At 45.3% G+C, this 25,789-nt stretch overlaps 1 protein-coding gene across 7 annotated transcripts in view; it reads right to left on the bottom strand.

Moving 5' to 3' along the window:
* Nucleotides 1-1,184: 1,184 nt before the first annotated feature.
* LOC106605043 (protein DOP1A) overlaps nt 1,185-25,789 on the bottom strand; it is a 37,323-nt gene continuing 12,718 nt past the window's right edge. For 3 of the 7 annotated variants that reach the window (XM_014200283.3, XM_045718320.2, XM_014200280.3), the window contains 25 exons: nt 23,312-23,801; nt 22,778-23,061; nt 20,702-20,854; nt 20,449-20,549; nt 18,111-18,385; nt 16,554-17,834; nt 15,413-16,301; nt 13,399-13,510; nt 12,111-12,293; nt 11,427-11,552; nt 11,148-11,282; nt 10,712-10,767; nt 10,218-10,322; nt 9,252-9,318; nt 8,675-8,819; nt 8,213-8,292; nt 7,585-7,694; nt 7,228-7,377; nt 7,042-7,103; nt 6,733-6,885; nt 6,388-6,524; nt 4,321-4,376; nt 3,768-3,932; nt 3,293-3,422; nt 1,185-1,804 (listed from right to left, as the gene is read on the bottom strand). In XM_014200283.3, the coding sequence (XP_014055758.3) occupies nt 1,496-1,804; nt 3,293-3,422; nt 3,768-3,932; nt 4,321-4,376; nt 6,388-6,524; nt 6,733-6,885; nt 7,042-7,103; nt 7,228-7,377; nt 7,585-7,694; nt 8,213-8,292; nt 8,675-8,819; nt 9,252-9,318; nt 10,218-10,322; nt 10,712-10,767; nt 11,148-11,282; nt 11,427-11,552; nt 12,111-12,293; nt 13,399-13,510; nt 15,413-16,301; nt 16,554-17,834; nt 18,111-18,385; nt 20,449-20,549; nt 20,702-20,854; nt 22,778-23,061; nt 23,312-23,801 (5,754 nt within the window). In that variant the 3' untranslated portion in view covers nt 1,185-1,495. Of the gene's footprint in view, nt 1,805-3,292; nt 3,423-3,767; nt 3,933-4,320; nt 4,377-6,387; nt 6,525-6,732; nt 6,886-7,041; nt 7,104-7,227; nt 7,378-7,584; nt 7,695-8,212; nt 8,293-8,674; nt 8,820-9,251; nt 9,319-10,217; nt 10,323-10,711; nt 10,768-11,147; nt 11,283-11,426; nt 11,553-12,110; nt 12,294-13,398; nt 13,511-15,412; nt 16,302-16,553; nt 17,835-18,110; nt 18,386-20,448; nt 20,550-20,701; nt 20,855-22,777; nt 23,086-23,311; nt 23,802-25,789 lie in introns of all 7 variants that reach the window. The other 4 variants (XM_014200281.3, XM_014200282.3, XM_014200279.3 and 1 more) reach the window with 2 other exon arrangements.

The following is a 25,789-nucleotide window of genomic DNA, read 5'->3' on the forward strand; positions in this document are numbered from 1 at the left end:
TGTAACCTAACAAAATGTAGAACAAGTGAAGGGGTCTGAATACTTTTCAAAGGCACTGTATATTTTTAAAGAACAGCCAGGCCTCAGAGGCAGCACGGGACCAGGCTAAGATTGTCCACGAGGATGACTATTGCATTTGTAAGTCCATACATTAAGACCCCTTTAGTATATGGTTATGTTTAACTGTGTACAAAAAATGAAACAAATCTTTACATTTTATTCTGCCAATCAAGAATGTTTCGGCCTTTAATGTACTTCCAATGCCTCAACATGGACAGTCATTACAGTAAATATTAAAGTTTGGAGGAAAATGTTTGACAGACACAAATTCATGTCAACCCTCTCACCTGCCTAGCACCGTACATATTGCCAGAAAATCTACCTCTCAACCACAGTAGAAACCATGCAAGCACTCCCTCTTTGTGAGGATGTTTTCATGCCTGAGGAAGACTTCCAAAAAAATCTTCCTGCTGCAAGACCTTGTAGAGGAATGTATTAGTCTTATTATACTAATCTTATTGTAGTTTGTCTTTTGAATCTATCTAATATCATATTTCACAAAGTGGTGGATGTAACTGGCCAAAATGTGTGGCAACATTCTAGTTATTCATTCAATTAGTCACGAAGCCAAAATAAGCACAAATTACAGCTTCTGTCCCCAACCCTATATATGAAATTACACACAAAAATGGTATAAATCAATCACACTATTTATGTACAACATGAGAGAGAACATGTTAAAGGCCCAGTGCAGTAAAAAGTGATTTTCCTGTGTTTCCACACACTTTCAGTGACAGCGGTTTGAAAAGACTGAAATATCAGCATGTTCTGGGGGATTAAGTTTGGCCTGCCTGGTGAATAGACCAATAAGATAGAGAGTTCCAAACCTCTCTGCAAATAACAGCTAGCTTTCAGTTTTCCCCTCTTCACTCAGACGACTTCCAGACAGTCCTAGCAAAATTCTTGCTTGAGAAATTGCTCTTTGCCAAGAAGCTATTATTATTTTTTGACAATTTTAATTGAAAACAATCACAGTAAGGGATTTAATTGCTTAACAGAAATGTGTTATTGAGATAAAAACAGCTGCACTGGACCTTTAAGTGCTTTCCACCCTATGATGCTCAAAACATTTCAAATAACATGTCTGTCCATGGTGAGGGTGAGACCGAGACACATAGGGCATGTGGATCTCATGATGTCTTTAATTCAGTAAGTCACAACAATATAGAATTGCACTGCATCTTCACATTGTCCCAGAGGGCTTACACAAACTGTCAAAATCAGTCTTCACAGCTGCCCTGTATATACAAATAATTAAAAGCCTTTGAAAAGTAAAATACAGTCATAAATACAAAAACAGAAAACAGATTTATTTTTACTTCCCATGGTTTATGTCCCTAATATGTTCCATTATATACAAGATTAGTCTAATTCACTAATGTTTTTCATTAATATATATCGCCTCGGAAAATACATTTCCCTCTGTCCCTCGTATTCACGTCTTGATAAGGCCCTCTAAAAAGTCTTTCTCCACCATCTCCTCAATGTTCTGCCGTGCCCGGCTCCAGAACACTTTTTGGCTCTCCAGCTTGCCCTCCTTGTTGGGGAAGGAGTGGCCAGAGTGGCTAGGGGCGGCGTTGTGGGTGGGGCCATTGCGGCTGCTGGCCTTACTGTTGAACACCTGACTGAGCAGGTTGAAGAAGGGGAGGAGCTGCTCCATGCTGCGGATCATGTAGAGTGTCAGGGTGAGGTGGCCCGGTTCCCAGGACAGAGTACGCAGGGAACAGTCCTCCTCTGGGTTCTTCTATGGACAAATGGATGGAAACAGACGACAGCAGAATGAGCAAAGAGTTGTGACTTTATACAGCTATGAATACATTATATGTACACTACCGTTCAAAAGTTTGGGGTCACTTAGAAATGTCCTGGATTTTGAAAGAAAAGCAAATTTTTTGGTCCATTAAAATAACATCAAATTGATCAGAAATACAGTGTAGACATTGTTAATGTTGTAAATGACTATTGTAGCTGGAAATGAAAAGGACAACATCCCAGAGTCGCCTCTTCACTGTTGACGTTGAGACTGGTGTTTTGTGGGTACTATTTAATGAAGCTGCCAGTTGAGGACTTGTGAGGCGTCTGTTTCTCAAACCACTTTAATGTACTTGTCCTCTTGCTCAGTTGTGCATTCATTTCTCAGAACAAGAATAGATTGTGGTCCCGTGTGGCTCAGTTGATAGAGCATGGTGTTTGCACGCCAGGGTTGTGGGTTCGATTCCCACGGGGGACCAGTACAGAAAACAATGTATGAAATGTATGCATTCACTACTGTAAGTCGCTCTGGATAAGAGCGTCTGCTAAAATGACTAAAATGTAAAAAATGTAGATTGATGAGTTTCAGAAGAAAGTTCTTTATTTCTTGCCATTTTGAGCTTGTAATCGAATCCAAAAATGCTGATGTTTCAGATACTCAACTAGTCTAAAGAAGGCCCGTTTTATTGCTTCTTTAATCAGAATAACAGTTTTCAGCTGTGCTAACATAATTGCCAAAGGGTTTTCTAATGATCAATTAGATTTTTAAATAAAAAAACTTGGATTAGCTAACATAAAAAAAACAATCTGCGGTTTCCAGCTACAATAGTCAAATACAATCATTAACAATGTCTACACTGTATTTCTGATCAATTTGATGTTATTTAATGGACAAAAAAAAAAGTGCTTTTCTTTCAAAAACAAGGACATTTCTAAGTGACCCCAAACTTTTGAATGGTAGTGTATGTGCTTTGTTGGTGTGCCATTATCTGACTGGATTGTCTGCCAGAATTTTTCTAACATATTCATTTTTTACAAATTAAGTACAAAACCTGCTGGAACACACTGTCCAGGCTACAGCTGACATTTACATTTCTCAAGTTTCATTTTTGTTGTCACATGGGGAAAGCGCCCTAGCGCTCTGATTGGCTCAAGGGTGTGAAGCTATTCCTGACGCTCCTCCAACATTCTACATGTTGAATCGTGAAAGATTGCCATCACTCTCGACCACCCGGCAGGTGGCCCCCGGAACACACCGTGTGGACTGCAGCTGATGTTCGCCCACTGATAGCCTTCAGAAAAGATTTTCAGCCTGCTGTGTCCAGGCTCTTACACTACTGGCCTTAGGGGTACAGTAAGTTGTCCCAAATGTCAGTAATAGCTAAAGTTACCATGGTCATTGGGATTGGTCACTTTTGCTAATGTGGGTCTATGTCCAGCCTTGCATTATGTTTCTCTGAAGGTAGACCAGAGCAGTTACCTTGGCTCGTTTCCTCAGCAGCTTGGCAAGTCGGACAACATAGGGTTTGAACTCTCTCTGGTGGGTCCCCTGTCGTCTCACCTCCAGGCCAGAGTCATCAGATGCCTCAGGGATAAAGGCCCAGCGGTACCTGGGAAAGAACACAGCCAATGCCCAAACATTACACAGACATAAACCTTTTCACACTCCTGAGCAAAAAACACACAATTTATGATGGAAAGGACAAAGTTACAGGAAAATATATGAGCCATCACTGAATGGTTTCGTTCAGTATGATAGTGTGAAAAGGCTTGAGGACATCATTGGGTAAAAGTGTTGCAACGTAGATTGTGTTTCATAACACATTAAAGTATGTGCTTAAACCTTTTATACCTTCCAAAAAAATCTAAATGAAATAGTGCAGTGTGCAGTCTTCAGATAAATGTACTGTATGTGAGTGTATGAATCCAGGCACGAGTAGTGGGTTAGTACACACATCTGGAACTGGGGAAGGCTCTCTGAGGGCAGGGCCAGGGCCAGGTCCAGCAGTTTGCAGGCAGACAGGTAGAGGTTGAGCCAGCGCTGGCTGTTGTAGGAGGTGGAGAAACCGTTCCCTCCAGAGTAGGTGGTCTCCAGGCCAGCCACCGATGGACCTGACGTCCTACAAGTCAAACCCAGATGGAAACATGACCAATGCATACACACAGCATAGATTCAGACAGTACTGACCAGTTTCCTGGACACAGATTAAACCTAGCCCTGGACTCAAATACACTTTCAACAGAGAATCTCCATTGAACATGCTTTTACATTTCAGGTCTATTCGTAATCTGTGTCCAGGAAACAAGCCCTACAAAGTCACCCAGGTTGAAGATACACATTGGTTGTGGATGTTTCCCCACCATACAATCTAAATCGCGTTGAGCACCTGAAAACTCGATAAATCCAATCCATCATCATCAAGTCACATTTCTATGGCAGGAAAAACACACACTCTCATTATCATGTATTAATCAATGTCCACTCCCATTTGGTGGACTGACAGTTACCTTGACATGTCCTCGTCTGCAGTAAGCTCCTGCTCCATGAGTAAAAATACCTGAACCTGAGAGGGAGGAAATACATAGGTAAGTAAATAGGAGAAAAGCCACACAATGTTAGGATTATATACAGTGCCTTGCGAAAGTATTCGGCCCCCTTGAACTTTTCGACCTTTTGCCACATTTCAGGCTTCAAACATAAAGATATAAAACTGTAATTTTTTGTGAAGAATCAACAACAAGTGGGACACAATCATGAAGTGGAACAAAATTTATTGGATATTTCAAACGTTTTTAACAAATAAACTGAAAAATTGGGCGTGCAAAATTATTCAGCCCCCCTTAACTTAATACTTTGTAGCGCCACCTTTTGCTGCGATTACAGCTGTAAGTCGCTTGGGGTATGTCTATCAGTTTTGCACATCGAGAGACTGAAAATTTTCCCCATTCCTCCTTGCAAAACAGCTCGAGCTCAGTGAGGTTGGATGGAGAGCGTTTGTGAACAGCAGTTTTCAGTTCTTTCCACAGATTCTTGATTGGATTCAGGTCTGGACTTTGACTTGGCCATTCTAACACCTGGATATGTTTATATGTGAACCATTCCATTGTAGATTTTGCTTTATGTTTTGGATCATTGTCTTGTTGGAAGACAAATCTCCGTCCCAGTCTCAGGTCTTTTGCAGACTCCATCAGGTTTTCTTCTAGAATGGTCCTGTATTTGGCACCATCCATCTTCCCATCAATTTTAACCATCTTCCCTGCCCCTGCTGAAGAAAAGCAGGCCCAAACCATGATGCTGCCACCACCATGTTTGACAGTGGGGATGGTGTGTTCAGGGTGATGAGCTGTGTTGCTTTTACGCCAAACATAACGTTTTGCATTGTTGCCAAAAAGTTCGATTTTGGTTTCATCTGACCAGAGCACCTTCTTCCACATGTTTGGTGTGTCTCCCAGGTGGCTAGTGGCAAACTTTAAACGACACTTTTTATGGATATCTTTAAGAAATGGCTTTCTTCTTGCCACTCTTCCATAAAGGCCAGATTTGTGCAGTATACGATTGTTGTCCTATGGACAGAGTCTCCCACCTCAGCTGTAGATCTCTGCAGTTCATCCAGAGTGATCATGGGCCTCTTGGCTGCATCTCTGATCAGTTTTCTCCTTGTATGAGCTGAAAGTTTAGAGGGACGGCCGGGTCTTCGTAGATTTGCAGTGGTTCGATACTCCTTCCATTTCAATATTATCGCTTGCACAGTGCTCCTTGGGATGTTTAAAGCTTGGGAAATCTTTTTGTATCCAAATCCGGCTTTAAACTTCTCCACAACAGTATCTCGGACCTGCCTGGTGTGTTCCTTGTTCTTCATGATGCTCTCTGCGCTTTAAACGGACCTCTGAGACTATCACAGAGCAGGTGCATTTATACGGAGACTTGATTACACACAGGTGGATTCTATTTATCATCATTAGTCATTTAGGTCAACATTGGATCATTCAGAGATCCTCACTGAACTTCTGGAGAGAGTTTACTGCACTGAAAGTAAAGGGGCTGAATAATTTTGCACGGCCAATGTTTCAGTTTTTTATTTGTTAAAAAAAGTTTGAAATATCCAATAAATTTCGTTCCACTTCATAATTGTGTCCCACTTGTTGTTGATTCTTCACAAAAAATTACAGTTTTATATCTTTATGTTTGAAGCCTGAAATGTGTCAAAAGGTCGAAAAGTTCAAGGGGGCCGAATACTTTCGCAAGGCACTGTATAACAATCTATTATCTTGGTCGACGATCTATAGTACAGTAGTTTGAGACAAAGGGGATGATAACCACAACTCAGCAATCGAAAAGTATTGCAAGAATAACAGTGGGGCTTACTTATCCAATCAAGATACTCATTACTTGGAAATTCTATCGAAATATTTATAAAACAGCAGGACAAACAAAACGCAGAGGTGTTTGGGCTTGGCGTAGGCCTTCATCAGGCTGTTCATCGGCAGTTGTCGCTTGTGTGTGTGTGCGTGAGAGAGACTAAGTGCGTACATTTTTTGTGGTGTATGTTTGTAGTGTGCTCTAGTGTCTCTCACCAGTTCAGTGATCATGGTGGGCCACAGTGAGGTGAGGTGTTGAGGAGACATGCGCAGCAGTAGAACTCTGAAGAACAGGAACACCTGGGCATGGAGGATGGGCACCTGGGGCAGACGAAGACTCTCCACCAGCCGCTCTGATAGGGGAAACACACACACTCATAAGTCAATACTCCATCGCTGTGTGTGTGTGTGTGTGTGTGTGTGTGTGTGTGTGTGTGTGTGTGTGTGTGTGTGTGTGTGTGTGTGTGTGTAAATATTTGAAAACAGAAGGATGTTTGTGTTTATTTCTTAGTGGCGTGTGTGTGTGTTTGTGTGCATGCCTGTCTGCATGTGTGTGTTTACCCTGTATGTCAGGTAGGTATTTCTGGTACTGGTCCACCTCGCTGCTGTAGATGGTGAAGGCCAGGCGTTTGAGCAGCATTGCTCTCTGCTCCAGCTCTGCGTCTCGGTTAGAGAACAGATTCAGAGAGCTGCTCTGAGCCACCGCCACACGAGCTGCAGACACACGCGTGTTAACTATTATACTATAACAGTTCTAATATAATATCTACCCATATATTTACCTGTAAAGCACACATACAACTATACACAGAAATTATATACACACAGAAATTCTCATTTAGAAGAATCAGGCTACTCAATTATACTTACTCATAAGATCTCTAAACGTGGTCTTGTCGTGGGTCATAAGATGATCAATGATGGCTCTCCAACTGGAAAATACAGGAGAGGACGTCAGATAGAATCCTATTATATGAAACACATATAACAAAAATACACGATCCCCGTCCCCCAATGTTCCCCTCCCCCACACACACTCAACAATTCTCAACTCACTGGCTGACACAGGAGGAATCCATCTGGAAAAAGGTGTGGTCCATGAAAAGGTCGAAGGCTTCTTTCTTCCAGGCCCGCCGGGTGTACTGGTACCCACTCAGGCTGCTCAGCAGCTGGATACACGCCCGGTAGCTGGGGGCGTTGTGGGCACTGCCAGGGAAGAGGGCACAGAGACACACTGCACATTAGAGATAGGACCCAGATATGACCTGACCAGGAAATACTAGGCCCTAGTTATACAGCTTGGGAGTGTTTCCTTGGCAGATCCCATGGGCATGTTATTTAGTGTAACTGAGGACCTGGGTGTACTCTAGGCTCTAGTGAAGGAGTGTAGTGTATTGGCTGGTCCATCCTTACCTGTGGTTGCGGAGGTAGGGCACGACATAGTGCATAATGTTCACCAGTAGGGGGATCACCCTCTCCTTCTCATCACTGTAGAACACCATGTCTAGGAGATGGGCCAGCACCTGACAACACACAATCACTACACTCAATACTCTGCACTGTTCAGATAGGATACATGGCAACAGCATACTACACTAAAATGTAATATAAAACTTAGCAAATTGCAATATTGCTTTAAAAGATACATCCTTGCACTACAGCAGACATAAACCGACCAATAAACACTAATGCACCGCAATGAGTAAACGGGTCATGTGAGAGTGACATAATCCTAAACAATGGGAAGAGAGGGAGGTCTGTTTATAACACTAAAGCAAGAGAGGCACACTTAGTGCCTCCAGTTTCTATCTGGCTTCAACAGCAACAGTGTCCAGGGAAGGATGTATTGCTTTGCTAATACTGATTGAGGTTGGGCCTGGGGGAGGGAGAGCTGATCGTAAATCAGCTGAGTGTGAGTAGACTGTGTGTGGGTCCTAATAGCAGAAGCACGGCTGTTGGTAGCCGTGAGTGGAGAGGATGCACAGACGGACGGCCACAGACCGCCAGACAGACGGCCAGACAGTGCGCTTGGTGTTTTTACCTCCGCTAGCAGTGTGAGGGCGTGAACGCTGTACACAGATGGAGTGAAGCTGGACGCCTCCATCACTGTGAGCATTAGATCTGAAACACACACGCCATTAGTGACAGATCATACGCAGCACACACACATGCAGACACATGCTGTTCGTGTGCACGATCAAATATCCACACTAACATAACATACCCCTTTGAATGCATTCCCAATACATTGGGTCATTCTAAGTGGTATGATAGTGTGGATATTGAAAACACAGCCATACATTCAGTCAAACAAGAAACGCATCTAATCTGCACATTCCCAATTAAGGTTGTGTTCATTAGGGACCAAACAGAAGAAAACGGACTGTAACAGGGAGGGACTACCCTGGACTTGTCCAATAAGAATCCGGTGCCCCAATGAACATGAAGCTGACGTATTGTACACAACTAGCACAGACAGCCAGGGTCCTCTCATCGCTCCTACCCTCTACGTCTTGCTCCAGGCTGGTCCCGTCCACCATGATCTGTGGCGAGGCCTTGACCTCCAGGTTCCTCCTCAGCCAGGTGGTCTGCTCCAGAGAGGAGCCTGCGATGGTCCCGATGGCCTCCACCACCTTGTGGGTCACATCCTGCGCACGCACACGCACACACACACACACACACACACACACACACACACACACACACACACACACACACACACACACACACACACACAAACGGTGAATAATCATACTAGCTTCATTACAATACCCATACTACCATACCAATAAAATGCATGCCCAATACATTGCTTCAATCTAATTGGCATGCTGGGGTAAATAATGGAACGGAACTCTTGAATTGAATTTATTTGGGCAAAAACATATTCAGCAATATGTACATTGTAATCCCAGAAGATAGCACTTAAAATGATTATTCAAAACACTTGATTCCAAAGTGGTCCTTGATGGGGCTTTTACCTCGATTAATATTATCTTATCTAGAAGATAAGATTTGTGAATTATGTCATCTTAAAGATAGAAGAATAGTGAATCCTTTTGCATGGGACTGAGGCTTACCTGCAGCTCTCGTTGGTCCTTCTTGCTCTCTAGGTTTGGGTTCTTGAGGATAAACTCATTCAGAACTCTGGGGAAGAGAGATGGATAGGTTAGTCTGGTGGCTGCGTATGTACAGGGTAGATAAGGGGAAGGGAGTGATGGTGTAAGTGAGAGAGGGCAGAGTCTCAGAAAGCGTCGTAAAGCGCAGTTATACCAAAAACTACAAAGTAGTAAGGAATCGCAGAGCTCTCCCCCTTTGTGGGTGTAGCTTCCAAACAACAGGCTCACAACGTCACGTTGGATATTAGCGTATTCAGCACAGTGTCAAAGCTAGCTCGCAGGATTCTCCCTCCTCCGACTTGATTATTAGCTAATTATAAACTGTGTGGTTCGAGCCCTGAATGCTGACTGGCTGACAGCTGTGGTATATTAGCTGCTCTAATTACTTTGGTAAGCAGTTTATAATAGCAATAAGGCACCTGGGGGTTTGTGGTACATGGCCAAGATACCACGGCTAAGGGGTTAGTCCAGGCAATCCGCGTTGCGCACAAGAACAGCCCTTAGCCGCGGTATATTGGCCATATACCCCAGGCCTTATTGCTTAAAATGTATCCTTGTGTCTTCTTCCCCTTATAGAAAATGACTGGTCTTCAGTAGCTTGATCACTAGAGCCTGGTATAATTTGTATTTATTAAATGTTTTTATTTTATTTAACTACGCAAGTCAGTTAAGAATAAATTCTTATTTACAATAACTGCCTACCCCGGCCAAACCCGGATAACACTGGGCCAATTGTGCAGCGCCCTATGGGTCTCCCAATCACGGCCGGATGTGATACAGCCTGGATTCGAACCTAGGACAGTAGTGACGCCTCTTGCACTGAGATGCAGTGGCTTAGAACGCTGCGCCACTCGGGAGCTGGTGTGTGTGCATGTGTGCGTGCGTGCGTGCGTGTGTGTGTGCGTGCGGGTGTGCGTGTGGTCTAACCCCAGTATGAGGAACTGTCCAGGAGCAGGCAGCCCCAGCTGTATCGAGTCCTTCAGCAGTGCCAGCAGAGACGGCCAACTGTCCACCAGACTGGACACAGGGATCCTACATAGACAGACAAGAAGGATACAGTCACAAACAATGTTCTAATGATGGGTCAAGTATTAATTTAAGTAAGACACCTGTATAAACAGTTTAGTACGAATAATAGTAAAGCTACAGAACTCAATGAATTGGACTAACAAAATTCAGGGGTTTTATCCGAATTTAACTTGATTTTATTCTACATGCTCAACACACTTGACATACAGAAATGTCAAACTAAACATGACATCACATGAACTAAACTACAAAAGAGGGAAAGCTCAGTTGGTACACTTCTTCCAGGCATTGATTGTCTTAGGAATCATATGGATTTTCATTGCCAACATCTCATATATTTGTTACTTATGCTTAACACACTTGACAGACAGGTGGAGGTCTGTTGGTCTCACCTCTGAACGTAGGCATAGAAGAACTGCAGCATGCACACCTCCAGAGAGAGATGCTTCTATGGAGAGACGGTGAGAAAGAGGGAAGGCGAGTGAGAGAGGGTTGAGGAAGAGGTAACACTGGACAGAATTACATTTAATTACAAAATAATGAGGCCGTGGCAGGGAAGCTGCCAGTTTACTTTGATATACTGTAACAATAAGATGGTATCTGTCCAATGTAATAGTAACAGAGGACCTGCATTAGGGTGAATTAGGACTAATGGAAGCAGGAGGCTAGGAGTCGTGCAGCTTTGTATGTAGTCATAAACTGTAACAAGGTTAGAGTAGCACAGTGTGCTCTAAGCGTATGTATTGGGAAACTAATTCGCTTTATTTTAACGGTAAAACAGAGAATGTCAGTTTATATTCCAGACTATTGGGAGACCGCAGCACCAACCTTCTCTTTGGCGATGGCCGGCGGCTGCTTCAGGACCTCTTTGACCGTCTGCATCACGGTCTCGGTCCGCATGGCGCTGACCGACCGCACCAGCTCCACCAACAACAACTGCTCCTCACTGGCAGTGGGGATCACCTACACACACACATACACACGTGCGCGAACATGGACACGGACACAAGCAGGTTAAGAGACCTCCGCGCACCGCCATTAACCACACAAATAACAAAATGTATGTGTTTAGTAAGGGTTTCTGCCATGTTGATTTCTGGAGCTTACCTTGTAAGCGGCAGAGGTCTTGACCTGCTTCCTCTCGTTCCACACGTAGGCGATAGCTGCCATGAAGTGGGCTCCGTGGTTCATGGAGATGGGGCCTAGCAGCTCCAGGATCTGCTGACGCAAGTTCTGAAGAGAAAGAGGAAAGATTGAGCTCTCTATGCAGTGTCAGAAATAAGACCAGGCCAACAAGCAGTGGGCGGTCCATCCTCCTTGAACAATATTTGAGTCCTGGGGAAACCCACACGTTGTGCAGGCTTTTGTTCCAGTCCAACGCTAACGAATGCTTAGTCGAATCCTCAAATCAGGAGTACTGGGCTGAAACAAAAGCCTGCACACCCTGTAGGGTCCCTAGGAGCATGATAGTTAGGAGCTAGTAACATAAGCATTTTGCTGTATCCACTATAACACATGCTAAACCGGGTACACTACCAAAAAAATAATAATAATTAGATTTGACTATATTGAAGAACACTGATCTAGGTATCAACTACAGGTACTCTATTCACAGTATCGTGTCGACCCAGACCAAACTGTGATGGCTATTATCACATTGTCCATTTCAGCTCAGTTCTAGCAACTATGGATGGATGAGTAATCAGATCAGCTCAGTAGAGCTTGGTTTGGCTCGCCTTAGTCCGATTCAGTATTGTGAAAAGGCTTAGGGTCAGTGTGTAACCGCAGTACCTTGGTGGATCCCAGGTTGATGTTGGAAGTGGATGCAGCGGAGGCGGCAGCTGGCCGGTCAGTGCTGTCGGCCTGGTATAGGACGCTCCACAGCAGGGTGACGGAGGACATGATGGTGTGGAGGATGGACAGGATCCCTGAGCGAGCCTCCGCCAAGTGCTTCTGGTCCACACTCACCTGCAGCTGAGAGGAGAAACAGGGACATGGAGATACAGTCACTAGTCAGTCAACACACCCCACGCAGTCTTCACGTTTAGCTGCCTTAAAAGGACATCTAAAAAGGGATTATATTCAACAACAAAAAATCCTACCAATATACTCAACCTACTCCACATTTTCAAAGTTAAAGAAAAATGATAGAAACATTAACAAATGAATAAAAAATGTAAAGTAAAAGGAAGATGTATTGATTGCGTATGTACTCACACCCCAGAGTTAACATTTGGTGGAAGCACCATTGGCAGCCAAATTTTGACAAAATTGCTCAAGCTCAGTAAATGTGGTTGGGAGTCATTGATGGACAGCAATATTTAAACCTTGTCTCTACATTTCCAAGCAGATTTTCATGTCAGGACTGAGACTGGACTATTCAGGAACACTCACCACCTCTAGGAAAGCCATTCTGGTGTGTCTTTGGCATTAAAGCTTGTGTAATTGTCACATTGAAAAATAAAACTCTATCCCGGGGATAGGTTTTCAGAAGACTACGTTCGGTTTCCCGCTAACTTTTTACCTGGGCTTTGCTTCTTTCATATTTATTTTGATCATGACAAACTCCCAAGTCCCTGCCGGTGACAAGCATACCCATAACTTGATGCTGCTACCACAATAGCCATGATAATAGCAATCACTGTTTGAATATTGCTGTCCATTAATGACTTCCAACAAAATGCACTGAGCTGGAGCAATTTTGACAATAACAATGGATACATGTTGCCCTAAGTGCAAAGTTGGTAAAATCTTCTTCAAAATGATTTACAGATGTAATGGCTGCCAAAGGAGCTTCTACCAAGTATTAACTCTGGGGTGTGAAGACATACGCAATCAAGACATCTTAGTTTTTTATTTATTAACTTGGGAAAATGTCCAATAATTTTATTTCACTTTGAAAATGGTGTCGTAGGTTGTGTAGATCTGTACAGAAAATGTCATCCTTTTTAGATAAATGTGTGCTTTATAAACGAAGGAGGTCTGTCGATGTGTAAATAAGTGACATCAGCATTAAATCAATGCAGATATGACATGTCTGTCTACTTGGCAGTGCAGTACGGCGGACTAGCGCCCTCACCTGGTGGTACTGGGAGGATGGGTCCAGTAGACAGTAGTGGATGATAGCTGTCACTCCTTCCAGTACTGTTAGAATCAAATCCGGGGGGATGCACAGGGCCATCCACTGAGGTCTGGAAGAGGGATAGTGGGGAAAGTATAAATTGATAGTCATCATTTGGTATAAAAAACTATTTTGCCATAAACAATTCATCTTGTCATAGAATATACAGTACCAATTTAGAATCCACAAAGGCATAAGTCAAAGGTGGGTAATTGAGGTAACTGCTGGTCAAGAGAGACATCGTGTGGCAGCATCACTCACCTAATTTCTCACAAACATTCCCTCTACTACAAAACAGCTGTAAATCCATTGCCTTGGATATGTACTTAAATTAACCAATTCATCCTCATACAAATATTTCACTTCACTAGCTAGGTTCATCCAATTGGCGACAGATTTTCTGATGAATACTCAAAAATCTGCATAAAAGAATATGCGCATTTTCCCACCAGTGGCGTTTCCACCAAACTGACTTGTGAATAGAAATCACTACGTGATGAAGTAGAGCACATAAAAAGGTAACATTTTTTCTTTTAAAGGGATGGTTTGAGATTTTGTGAATGAAGCCCTTTATATACTTTCCCAGAGCCAGATGAACTTGTGGATACCATTTTTATGTCTCTGTTTGCAGTTTGAAGGAAGTTGCTAAGTAGCATGCTAGGTGTTCCTGTAGACTTCAAGTTATTGCGCTAACGCTAGTTAGCATTGGCTCATGAAACTACCTCTAACTTCCAGATATAAAAATGTTATCCACGGGTCCATCTGATTTTGGGGAAATAGATAAAAGGGCTTCACGGCCAAAATCTTGAACTATCCCTTTAAATGTGTACCGAATAGAAACCTATAGTTCAACGTGTCTTCATCTCATTTTCAACTGTACCGATGGTTTTGTCACAAAAACTGTTGCGTTAAATAGCTAATGTGCCCACTATGGTCTTGGTATCTGCAGTTTGCAGATACAGTGTGGGTAAGGCTAGCCTATATGATGACATTATTATGGATAAGAGCGAGATTATTTTTATTTATCAAATGGCAGCCAAGCATCGATTATCATGTCACCAGAATAAGACCATTGATATTTATTGTAAAGGCGCATCAAGCTCATCACCGTGCACTTTCGCAACCTTTTGAAGTTCATCATGTATTTAATCTGACGCCTAATAAACTGCATGCTTTCCCCGAGTCGTAGTGGGAGGACCACACAAAATAGAATCGCGTGACTCCAAGTTTATTTCGGTTATTAAATCAATATTTGCACATGGGGCGGCAGTAGCCTAGTGGTTAGAGCGTTGGAATAGTAACCAAAAGGTTGCAAGATCGAATCCCCGAGCTGACAAGGTAAAAATCTGTCGCTCTGCCCTTGAACAAGGCAGTTAATAATGCACTGTTCCTAGGCTGTCATTAAAAATAAGAATCTGTTCCTAACTGACCTGCCTAGTTAAATAAAATAAAATAAAAAATCGATAAATAAAAGCGTTTCCACTTGCATTTCTCGCATAATTAGCCAAATTTTACTGACACCATGTCGAATCAACAAATTGTTCCCCAACATTTCCTGTTTCCATTAGCCCGGTCGTGACATTTTTTTTGCATGAGGTAATTCATGAAATGGTTGGATGGAAACCTGGTTACTGACAATCTGCTTGCAGTTGCCTTCACACCAGATCCTGGAACACCAATTTCTACACTTTTACATTTAAGTTATTTAGCAGACACTTTTATTCAGAGTGACTTAGAATCAGTACAATCAACTTAAGTAGGTAGGCCTAAAACACACACATTAACAGTGCATGTAAAAACCTTCCAATATAGCCACTATCCCATCGTCCTGTGGACGACAAAGGAAGCAGTTGGTGTGGTTTTACAATGGCTAACCAGTACTGATGGATGGGTGGGTGGATATGGATGTCTCAGTACCATTTCAAATGCCTATCCCATATGGCCTTATAAGAAACTATACTATAGCAGTTACCTGGTGTCTGTGATAGCGGTCTCATAGCGGTACTGTTGAATGAGGTTATCCAGGTTCCTACAGAGCTGCAGCGTGACCGAGGCCACCACCCTGCGCAGTACCTTGCCCATGTAGGGCAGCGTGGCCGTGATCAGGCCGATCCACTGCGGGTGCATCTTACACGCGTGGTGCTGGTGCAGCGCCCGGATCACCGCACACAGGAACATACCCTGCGCCGTGATAGGCTGCCCGTGAAGGTACTGCAGCGACGTCATTGGCTGCTGTGGGTTCATGTGCTCCACCTCACCTCCCAGCAGTTCGAAGCCCGTCCCTGCCCCGCTACCTGTCCCTAATGTTACACCGCCCGGGACGACCACGGGCCCCCCGTCGCCCCCCTCCTCGGCGGGCACTAGCACCCTGTGCTCCAGCACCACCAGGCTCTGGAGAAGCCTCAGCAACTGGGACTGAACGGCGCTGCAGCCGTCCATCTGATCTTCTGAGAGGTTGATTACGCTGTCCTCTGAGAGACCCTCCTCTTGGGAGGCCACGTTGACACCGGCCGACCGCTGCTCGTGCCACTTCTGGGCCGAAAAGATGGAGGAGAGCAGGCAGTGGAGCACCACCTTCTGGACCTTACACTTGGACAGCACGTCACTGATGAAGCTGGCGAAGCCTTTGGCCGAGCCGCCGGTCACCTTGGACAGCTCGCTGAAGAGAAGGGTGAGGACCTCCAAGCTGGTCAGCTGCATGGCCCGGTTGCCCGCCAGGTCGGTGGCGGCCGTGCCCACGTGGGCAGAGTAGTAGGAGCGCAGGAAGTAGAGGCAGAGGGAGATGATGATCTCTAGGAACATGGCGCTGCGGAACGAGTGGGAGTGGCTGTCCTGGGAGATGGGGCAGTAGAAGTCCTTACCTGGGAGGAGGAGGAGATTGAACATCACATTATTTTACATCCTAATAATAAGAAAACTTTAGATTGTATGGTTTTTAAGGTCTTTGTGTACATTTTAAATTGACATTTTAGTCATTTAGTAGCTCTTATCCAGCGCAACTTAGAATCAGCGTAATGTGTTACACCTCTGGCATACATTTTACCCCTTTAGTTCATATGTGTTTAGCGGTCTTTATCCGTGTTGTTATGCATAAAAAAATAAATATGACTTGCCCATGACGGAGACGCGGTGGCGTGCCAGCAGGTTCTGCAGCAGTGACAGCTGGGGCGTGTAGGTGTTGTTGATGCTGGTGGTGGAGATGGCGTCCACAAAGTCCGATGGCACTGCCCGCAGCATGGCGGCGATGGCCGAAAGGGCGTGCAGTGTGCGGGATGAGTCGTACAGCTGCAGGTAGAGCAGCACGTGCTGGTAGAGGGGGTGGATGTTGAACCGAGGCGGCGAGGCGGAAGCTCTACACCCCGCTCTCCCATTGGGACCATTGCCCCCGCTCACCCCTTCGCCCCCACTGGGCGAGCCGGTGTCACTCTCGATCTCGGACACCTCACCTTCTCCGCAGCTATACCAATTCTCCAGATCCAGGCTGTCTCCGAAGAAGATACTGGGCGGCCGGAGCTTCTCGGCCTGCAGGGCCTTCCTCTGCCTCTCCTCCTCCTTCCGCTTGCTCTTCTTCACCTTGGGCTTGGCACCGGGGGACTTGTCTTGCAGACGCTCCATGATCTTACCCTTGAGGCTGAGCTGGGTGCTGCTGTGGGAGCGCTTACGGGCCCGCAGGTCCACGACGTCCAAGCGCCGGTTCCGGTCGTGAGGGGCTGCCGGGCCCGAGCTGTCCGGTAGGGTCACGATGGAGGGGGACGAGCTGTGGCGAGTGATGCCCTCACGGTGCCTCTCCCACTCCTCCCCTGTCTGGTCCGGTGGGGTGACATGGAAGAACCCCAGGGTGCCTCCCGCTAACATCTCGAGGCGGTGGGAGGGGGCGTGGGGGCCCGAATCGAGCCGAAGACCGGCCTGCGTGTCTGATGAGGAGCTATCTGAGTCTGTTTGCGCCCACGCTTCAGGGGGGGACGGCGTTTCAGGTGGCCCCTCCTCCTCTCCCATAACCACCACCCTGTCTATCAACTCATTTAACACCGACAACACAACCTCTTCTAGTGAATTTTCCTCATCAGGAACCATACTGTCTGACTCGATAAGGACAGGGACTTGGTCGGATCCACATCCGTTCACTGTGCTGCAGGTGCCGTCTGGCTCCTCGAAGCTGCCATTGTCTATGGAGGAGGAGTGGGAGCCGCTGGACTCAGAGCCATGGAGGTGGGGTTCCCCCTGCTGGTCAGGAGAACGGTAGTCACCGCTCAGCGCCAGGTTCTCACTGCTCAGGCTGAGCAAGGACAGGCTGTCACTCAGAGGGTTGACTGTCAGGCAGAAGGGCTCCATGTCGCTCAACGGCAGCCCTCGGAGCCCTGACTTCAGAGAGTCCCCCGGCATCTGGCTGAAGTCTGAGAGAAGAGGATATGTGACATACTGATTATGAAAATAAATTACAGAGTCGAAATGAACCTTGAACTAGATTCACTCCAAACCAATGTTCACCAAACTACACTGATCCTTTAGAGCTATAGACTTTTCTTCCAGCCCAACATTATACAATCATGAGATGAGTGTTGAATCTATTAGTGCTGGGCTGGAACAAAAGCCTGCAGTGCCCTGTATCTCTTCACGACCATGGCTGTCCTGTCCACCACCATTCTAACCCGTGTCTCCCCTATACTCACTGTCAGAGATTCCTGAGTCTCTCATGTAGATGGGTTCTGAGGGGTCCTGTTCGGCCTGGGGGTTGTGGTTAGGGAACGCCTGGGCCCAGTGGCGCTGGGCCTGGACGCGCTGGATGGACACACGGTGGGTCTTGGGGTGCAGCAGCAGCAGCAGGAGGGGCTCCAGGACCCGGGCGATGTCGTGCCTCTGGAGCACCTGGTTGAGCCAGGCCCGGCCCACTGCGCTGGCTGACGCATCCCAGTAACTTAGACTGTCCAGCATGATGAACAGAGACCTGGGAGAGGGAGAGAGATAGACAGAAGCCACACCGGCAATCACGAGTCATGACCACAGTCAAAATCCAAGTGACCGCTGAGTCACAGTAATCTCCTCCTATTCTCCGCTCTGTAGTTGATGCATTGGTAGAAACCCAACTCGCTAACGGCCTGGTACTCAGCACTTGATTGTCTCTAATCAGTCTGACATCAATTCAAATGCATCCAAAAATAACATCAAACATTTCAAGACTGAATTATAAGAATCTGAATGATGAGGATAACTGGTGATGGCGGGAGTTCTACATCTTTATCAATGGCAGTCTGATTATTTTGGGGTGGGTGTTTGGGAATATCATGCTTGCGAAACTCAGCATTAGTCTCCATTGGTTAACCTCGCTGATTAATTCAAAGCAATTAAGACGTCACATGCAGAACCCTCATATGCATATTAGAGCTTATGCATATGCATAAGCCTAGCCTATATGAATCCAAGCGTGAATTAAAATAATTACAATACATACATATAGCTCTGCCTAAACCTATATAAGCCTATTTTAAAGCTTATACATACACTGAGTGTACAAAACATTAAGGACACCTGCTCTTTCCATGACAGACTGACCAAGTAAATCCAGGTGAAAGCTATAATCCCTTATTGATGTCACTTGTTAAATCCACTTCAATCCGTGTAGATTAAGGGGAGGCGACAGGTTAAAGAAGGATTTTTAAGCCTCAATATTATAGAGCCATGGATTGTGTATGTGTGCCATTCAGAAGGTGAATGGGCAAGAAAATATTGAAGTGCCTTTGAACAGTGTATGGTAGTAGGTGCCAGGCGCATCGGTTGGTGTCAAGAACTGCAACACTGCTGGGGTTTTCACACTCAACAGCTTCCCGTATGGATCGAGATTGGTCCACCACCCAAAGGACATTCAGCAAACTTGACACAACTGTGGGAAACACTGGAGTCAACATGGACCAGCATCCTGTGGAACACTTTCAACACCTTGTAGAGTCCATACCCCGATGAATTGAGGCTGTTCTGAGGGCAAAGGGGGGTGGGGGTTTACCATCGATGTTTCCGAATAGATTTCACTTGGTTTTCGATGTTGTGGCTTAAGTGGGCTACTGTCCGTTCCCAAATTAAGCACTGGGTAGCTTGCAGGGACAGGGTTGGAGTCTGACATACATAGTTTGAGCTGGTTGATGCGTGGCGTGAAGTAAGTTCTTATTAGCCCATATATTTCTATACGCAATCCCGCTGTAGCCTACCCAGCATGATTGAAAAAGGAAGCACGGGAAAGCGCATGCTCCATTCTCTATTAGAGTGCATATGGATTACTTGTCTTTTTTCCCTCTACGCCTGCATCGCTGATAATGGACATTCTAAATTGAAAAAAAAATCATTCAAGTAAAAATTGTCAAATAGCTCTAAATGAAGCGTATAGGACCTTCATGTACGCACTCACTCAATAATCGTTTGGGGAAAATATCCTTTCTATTTTATTCAACTAAGATCAATTATATTCATATAACTCTAAAATGATATATTATAAAATAACGGTATGGGAATTATAAGCATATCTTGTCTGCTCAATGAACTAGTCTACAGCTTAAGCTGCCATTGGCATGGCGCATAGCCAGATCTATGCTATCCAGTTCTTCTGAAATACATTTAAAACATATCATGTTTCTTAATGGATTTATTGTGATGTGTATATTAATAATCCACCGAGCGTCAATCTAAGTAACATCTTTAAAAAAAATCCCTATCAAAATTGGTCAGTTTACGCAAGAGACATGTTTCTTTGGCATGGGCTGCATCTCAATCTGCCGAGGAAGGTGGCCGAGCTACAGCGGTCTTTGTCGGACCATGAGACATCCCGAAAATTGGTCTTCTCACAAAAAAAGTCTGTAGCGTCCAAACGGTATGTGTGCGTGCGTGCGTGAGATGCCGACAGAAAAAGAGTACGAGATATGTATTACATTAATATATTAGCAGCTGTTCTGTCCACCCTTGATAAAACAAGGGATAAAACCAAACTTTTGAGTGGGGTGTCAGTAGAGAGGGAAGGCCTACCTGTCAAAGGTGCGGTTGAAAGGGGAAGACTTGGTGATGTTCAAGTCTCTGGTCAGATGCCAAAGCACAGAGAACTTCACATGGGCCTCAAGACGGATTACCTGAAAAAAACACACAAAAAAAACACAGAAATCGTGTGTGGATGCGTGTGTGTTGGAGCGTATTCCTTCAGGCATACAGAATTCTTACAAGCATACTGTGAAGCTGTGTGTGTTCCTATGTGTCTGACTTCATATGTACTGAGCTGACCAACCTTGTCTCTGTGCATGAGCTGCTGGCTGATGACATCCTCACAGATGCTGGAGGAGGGCACCAGGTTGTGGAGCTGGTAGAAGAGCTCCACACTGCGCTGGTGGTGCTGAGGGGTCCCCTCCCCTAACTGTCCCCACAGGATAAGGGCCACACTCTGGAGAGGTGAGGGGGAGAGAGAGAGCGTGTTAGAGATATCTAAAGCTTCGAAGATGCATGATTTATTAGCATAGGTTTACTACCATTTATCATGCTGAAAAACAGATTTATCAACATACAGTACCAGCCAACAGTTAGGACACACCTACTCATTCAAGGGTTTTTCTTTATGTGTACTATTTTCTACATTGTAAAATAATAGTGAAGACATCAAAACTATGAAATAACACATATGGAATCATGTAGTAACCAACAACAAAAAATATATGTTATTCTATATTTGAGATTATTCAAAGTAGCCACCCTTTCCATTGATGAGAGCTTTGCACACTCTTGGCATTCTTTTAACCAGCTTCATGAAGTAGACACCTGGAATGCATTTCAATTAACAAGTTAGTCTTGTTAAAAAGTTCATTTGTGGAATTTCTTTCCTTCTTAATGCGTTTCAGCCAATCAGTTGTGTTGTGACAAGGTAGGGGTGGTATACGAAGATAGCCCTATTTGGTAAAATACCAAGTCCATATTACGGCAAGAACAGCTCAAATAAGCAAAGAGAAACGACAATCCATCATTACTTTAAGACACGAAGGTCAGTTATAACAGAAAATTAAGAACTTTGAATGTTTCTTCAAGTGCAGTTACAAAAACCATCAAGCGCTGTGATGAAACTGGCTCTCATGAGGACCTACACAGGAAAGGAAGACCCACATTTTTGCATGGGTATTTTACCAAATAGTTACCTCTGCTGCAGAGGATAAGTTCATTAGAGTTACCAGCCTAAGAAGTTGCAGCCCAAATAAATGCTTCACAGAGTTCAAGTAGCAGACACATCCCAACAACAACTGTTCAGAGGAGACTGCGTGAAATCAGGCCTTCATGGTCAAATTGCTGCAAAGAAACCACTACTAAACGACACCAATAAGAAGAAGAGACTTGCTTGGGCCAAGAAACACGAGCAATGGACATTAGACCGGAGAAAATCTGTCCATTGTTCTGATGAGGCCAAATTTGAGATTTTTGGTTCAAACCGCCGTGTCTGTGAGATGCAGAGTAGGTGAACAGATGATCTCTCCATGTATAGTTTCCACCTTGACGCATGGAAGAGAAGGTGTGATGGTGCTTTGTTGGTGACTGTCAGTGATTTATTTAGAATTTAAAGCCACACTTAACCAGCATGGTTACCACAGAATTCTGCAGCGATACGCCATCTGGTTTGCGCTTAGTGGGACTATCATTTGTTTTTCAACAGGACAATGACCCAACACACCTACAGGCTGTGTAAGGGCTATTTGACCAAGAAGGAGAGTGATGGAGTGCTGCATCAGATGATCTGGCCTCCACAATCACCCGACCTCAACCCAATTGAGATGGTTTGGGATGAGTTGGACCGCAGAGTGAAGGAAAAGCCGCCAACAAGTACTCAGCATATGTGGGAACTCCTTCAAGACTGGAATAGCATTCCAGGTGAAGCTGGTTGAGAGAATACCAAGAGTGTGCAAAACTGGCATCAAGGCAAAGGGTGGCTACATTGAAGAACCTAAAATATTAAATATATTTTGATTTGTTTAACACTTTTTTGGTTACTACATGATTCCATGTGTGTTATTTCATAGTTGTGATGTCTTCACTATTATTCTACAATGTAGAAAATATTTAAAAAATAAAGAAAAACCCTTGAATGAGTAGGTGTGTCCAAACCTTTGACTGGTACTGTAAGTTTGTACTATTCATCATGCTGCAAAACAGATTTATGAACATAAGTTTCTACCATTTATCATGGTGAACAATGGCAAAGAGATCTCAAAAGTTTCTTCCATTTATCACACTGAGATACATTCTCTGTTCTCTGTACTGAACCACTTCTAAACATCTCAACAATATCAGATTCAAATAAGCCACACATCTCTTCCCTGTCACTTACCTTGAAGAAGTCTGTCTTTTCTGCGATGTACTTCAGGATTCCCTGTGTGAGTGGTGGCCTGATCACCACAGCAACACGGCCCTGGCTAGGGCTCATGGGCTGGGTGGAGTCTGGGTTGCCACCGGCGATGCTGCCCTCAGCGGTGACCATGGCGACGGACTGGGTGAGGCCCACCAGGTCCATGACCAGGGAGATGGCCACGCCCTGGACGCTGAAGTCACTGGCCAGGCAGCAGGCGTCCATCAGGGTCTGCAACCACACGGCAGGACACATCTGCTCGCTGTCTGCAGGAGAGAATAGAAACGATACTGTATTGAGAGAAGGGGAGAAGACATACAACAGTAAATAGATGTAGTCCAGATGTGCTCATCTAACACAAAGGGGAGAGACCATATGTTTGACAGATGGAGAAGGGCATAGGATTATCATATCAAACTGAAATGTAGTTAAACGCTTCTCCAGCCATAGTGAAGATCTGTTCATCTGCACAGAGCCTGTACTGTATCTCAAACGTGGTCAGTCAGTCTGTCTTACCAGTCTGCTCCTTAGGCAGGGGCGTGGACTTGAGGTTGCCCTCGGCGATGTAGACGGGGAAGCTGGAGCACTCCAGGAAGAGCTGGCAGGCGGCAGTAAAGGCCGCCAGACACTCCCTTTGCCCCGGCACCTCAACCACATCACGCCCGTTCTGCTGGGCGCCACCCTCTGGTTCCGCTCGTACCACTTCGCTCCTCTCACCCCCAGCTCCTTCTACCATCCCCGGGGTGATGTAAAGGGTGACCAGGCGGGAGAGGAAGTGCTGGAAATGCTCCAGACAGCACTGCATGACGGGCTTGTCTTGCGGCTTGTTCTGGGAGGCTGGGAGGGAGCCGCTGCAGCCCGTCTTGAGGGAAGGCTGAGTGGGTAGTGCTGGTTCCTCAGAGGCCTGGTACTGGACAAAGTCTGTGAAGCCACTCTCAGAGGATCGACTGCTGTTGGGGTTCTCAAACACCTCGCCGCTGGGGAGCTCCAGAGTAGAGGGCAGGGGCTTAGGAGAACAGGAAGAAGAGAGGAGAAAGGAGAAGAGGTCAAACACAGACAGCAACAATACATATCAGGAGTGGAAACAAAAGGCGTCCATGTTAAACAAGCTGGAAACCAAAAACTGGACCCTCCAGTGAACAAATTGACCGTGTAACAAGGGCAGGGTTCTTAATAATTCTAACGGGGACTGTTTTAGGATTATCAGTGAGGACCAAAGTGCATCAGGTCAAGAGAAGAGCGCAGGTCTCTCAGGAGACAAGGAGGGAGAGGATTTCTAAGCACAGACACTCCCTGACAGGCTCCCCCCCTCACACCTTGGGCACCCACAGCACAGACAGGGAAGTGGACAGCTGTTGCCCCAAACTGAATGGACTCTACTACACCCTACATACAGCTCCCTCCCTGCATCATGCCAGCCAGCTTAGGACAGATCGACAGACAGCCCCACCCCCACATTGCCATGCCACAAAACCGCCCCAGGGCTATCCCAGCATGCAATGCAGCAGGCTGAGGCTACACATTCTGGCGGCAGGACTCAGATGGCAAACTACGTCCTGTAAATGTCCCCAGGAGGGTAGCTGGAGAACAGGAGGAAGGGAGAGGGGGGAGGATGGATAGAGCTGAAGGGAGGGAAGGAAGCCTTCCACTCCAATGGAGCAGACAGACCCAAGGGGAAACCATAGGGTAGTCTGATCCTCCTCAGAGAGAAAGAGGGGCTCAGCTGTTTGTTAGTTACCACTTGTGTGTGTCTCTATGTGCCCCCTCCCTGGCCTCTACCTCTAGCCTAGGAGTCTGTCAACTTTTAGTCAAGCCTTACTGAGCACTGAAACACTCTACCAGACCGCCAGGTAACAGACAGGGGGGGCAAAGACAGTTGGGACATCTACACCACCCGATGTCACAGGAAGGCCAAAAAGATCATCAAGGACAACAACCACCCGAGCCACTGCCTGTTCACCCCGCTACCATCCAGAAGGCGAGGTCAGTACAGGTGCATCAAAGCGGGGACCGAGAGACTGAAAAACAGCTTCTATCTCAAGGCCATCAGACTGTTAAACAGCCATCACTAACATTGAGTGGCTGCTGCCAACACACTGACTCAACAACAGCCACTTTAATAATGGAAAAATTGATGTAATCAATTTATTACTAGCCACTTCATATTACATGTTTACTTACCCTACATTACTCATCTCATATGTATATACTGTACTCTATACCATCCACTGCATCTTGCCTATGCCGTTCGGCCATCACTCATTTATATATTTTTATGTACACATTCGTATTCATTCCTTTACACTTGTGTGTATAAGGTAGTTGTTGTGAAATTGTTAGGTTATATTACTTGTTAGATATTACTGCATGGTCGGAACTAGAAGCACAAGCATTTCACTACACTTGCATTAACACCTGCTAACCATGTGTATGTGACAACTAAATTTGATTCGATTTTTTTGAGTTGACTGATCCCAGCTTCTAACGCCTCTGTCTGGGGAAAGGGGGAGGGACAGTTCTCCAGCTCCCCGCCAGTCCTGGAGTGGGGACCACCCAGCCAAATTAAGGGGGTAGAGGGGTGGGGGCCAGCTCTGGGACCAGGGGACACCACGAGGGCCTTGGATAGTTGTTTATGTTTTTGAGGGCGAGGGAAGCAGGCCAAATGGCTGTTGTCTCTGATAGGTCAACAACAGAGGAGCCCTGCTCTGATGATTTTATTTGGCAGGAAGTGAAAGAAGTGACATTTGTCTACTATCAAAGGTAGTCAGTCATCAGCTAGGAACTGAAAAATTTACAAAGTTTTAATTTTCAAAGTGAGAATCAATGAACGTGGGCGTGTTAGGGGGTTGAATGTTTGCCTTTGAACATCCACTTGACAGTGACAAAAGGCAAAAACGATTTAACCTTTGCATGGATTTCATACTGTTCAGAGATAAAAGGAACCATGTTATTTTATGATCAACCAAATGCTCAGAGACAATATGCTAAAGAAAA

Source organism: Salmo salar, chromosome 05 (assembly GCF_965601325.2).
Source record: "Salmo salar chromosome 05, fSalSal1, whole genome shotgun sequence".
NCBI classification, from domain to species: domain Eukaryota; kingdom Metazoa; phylum Chordata; class Actinopteri; order Salmoniformes; family Salmonidae; genus Salmo; species Salmo salar.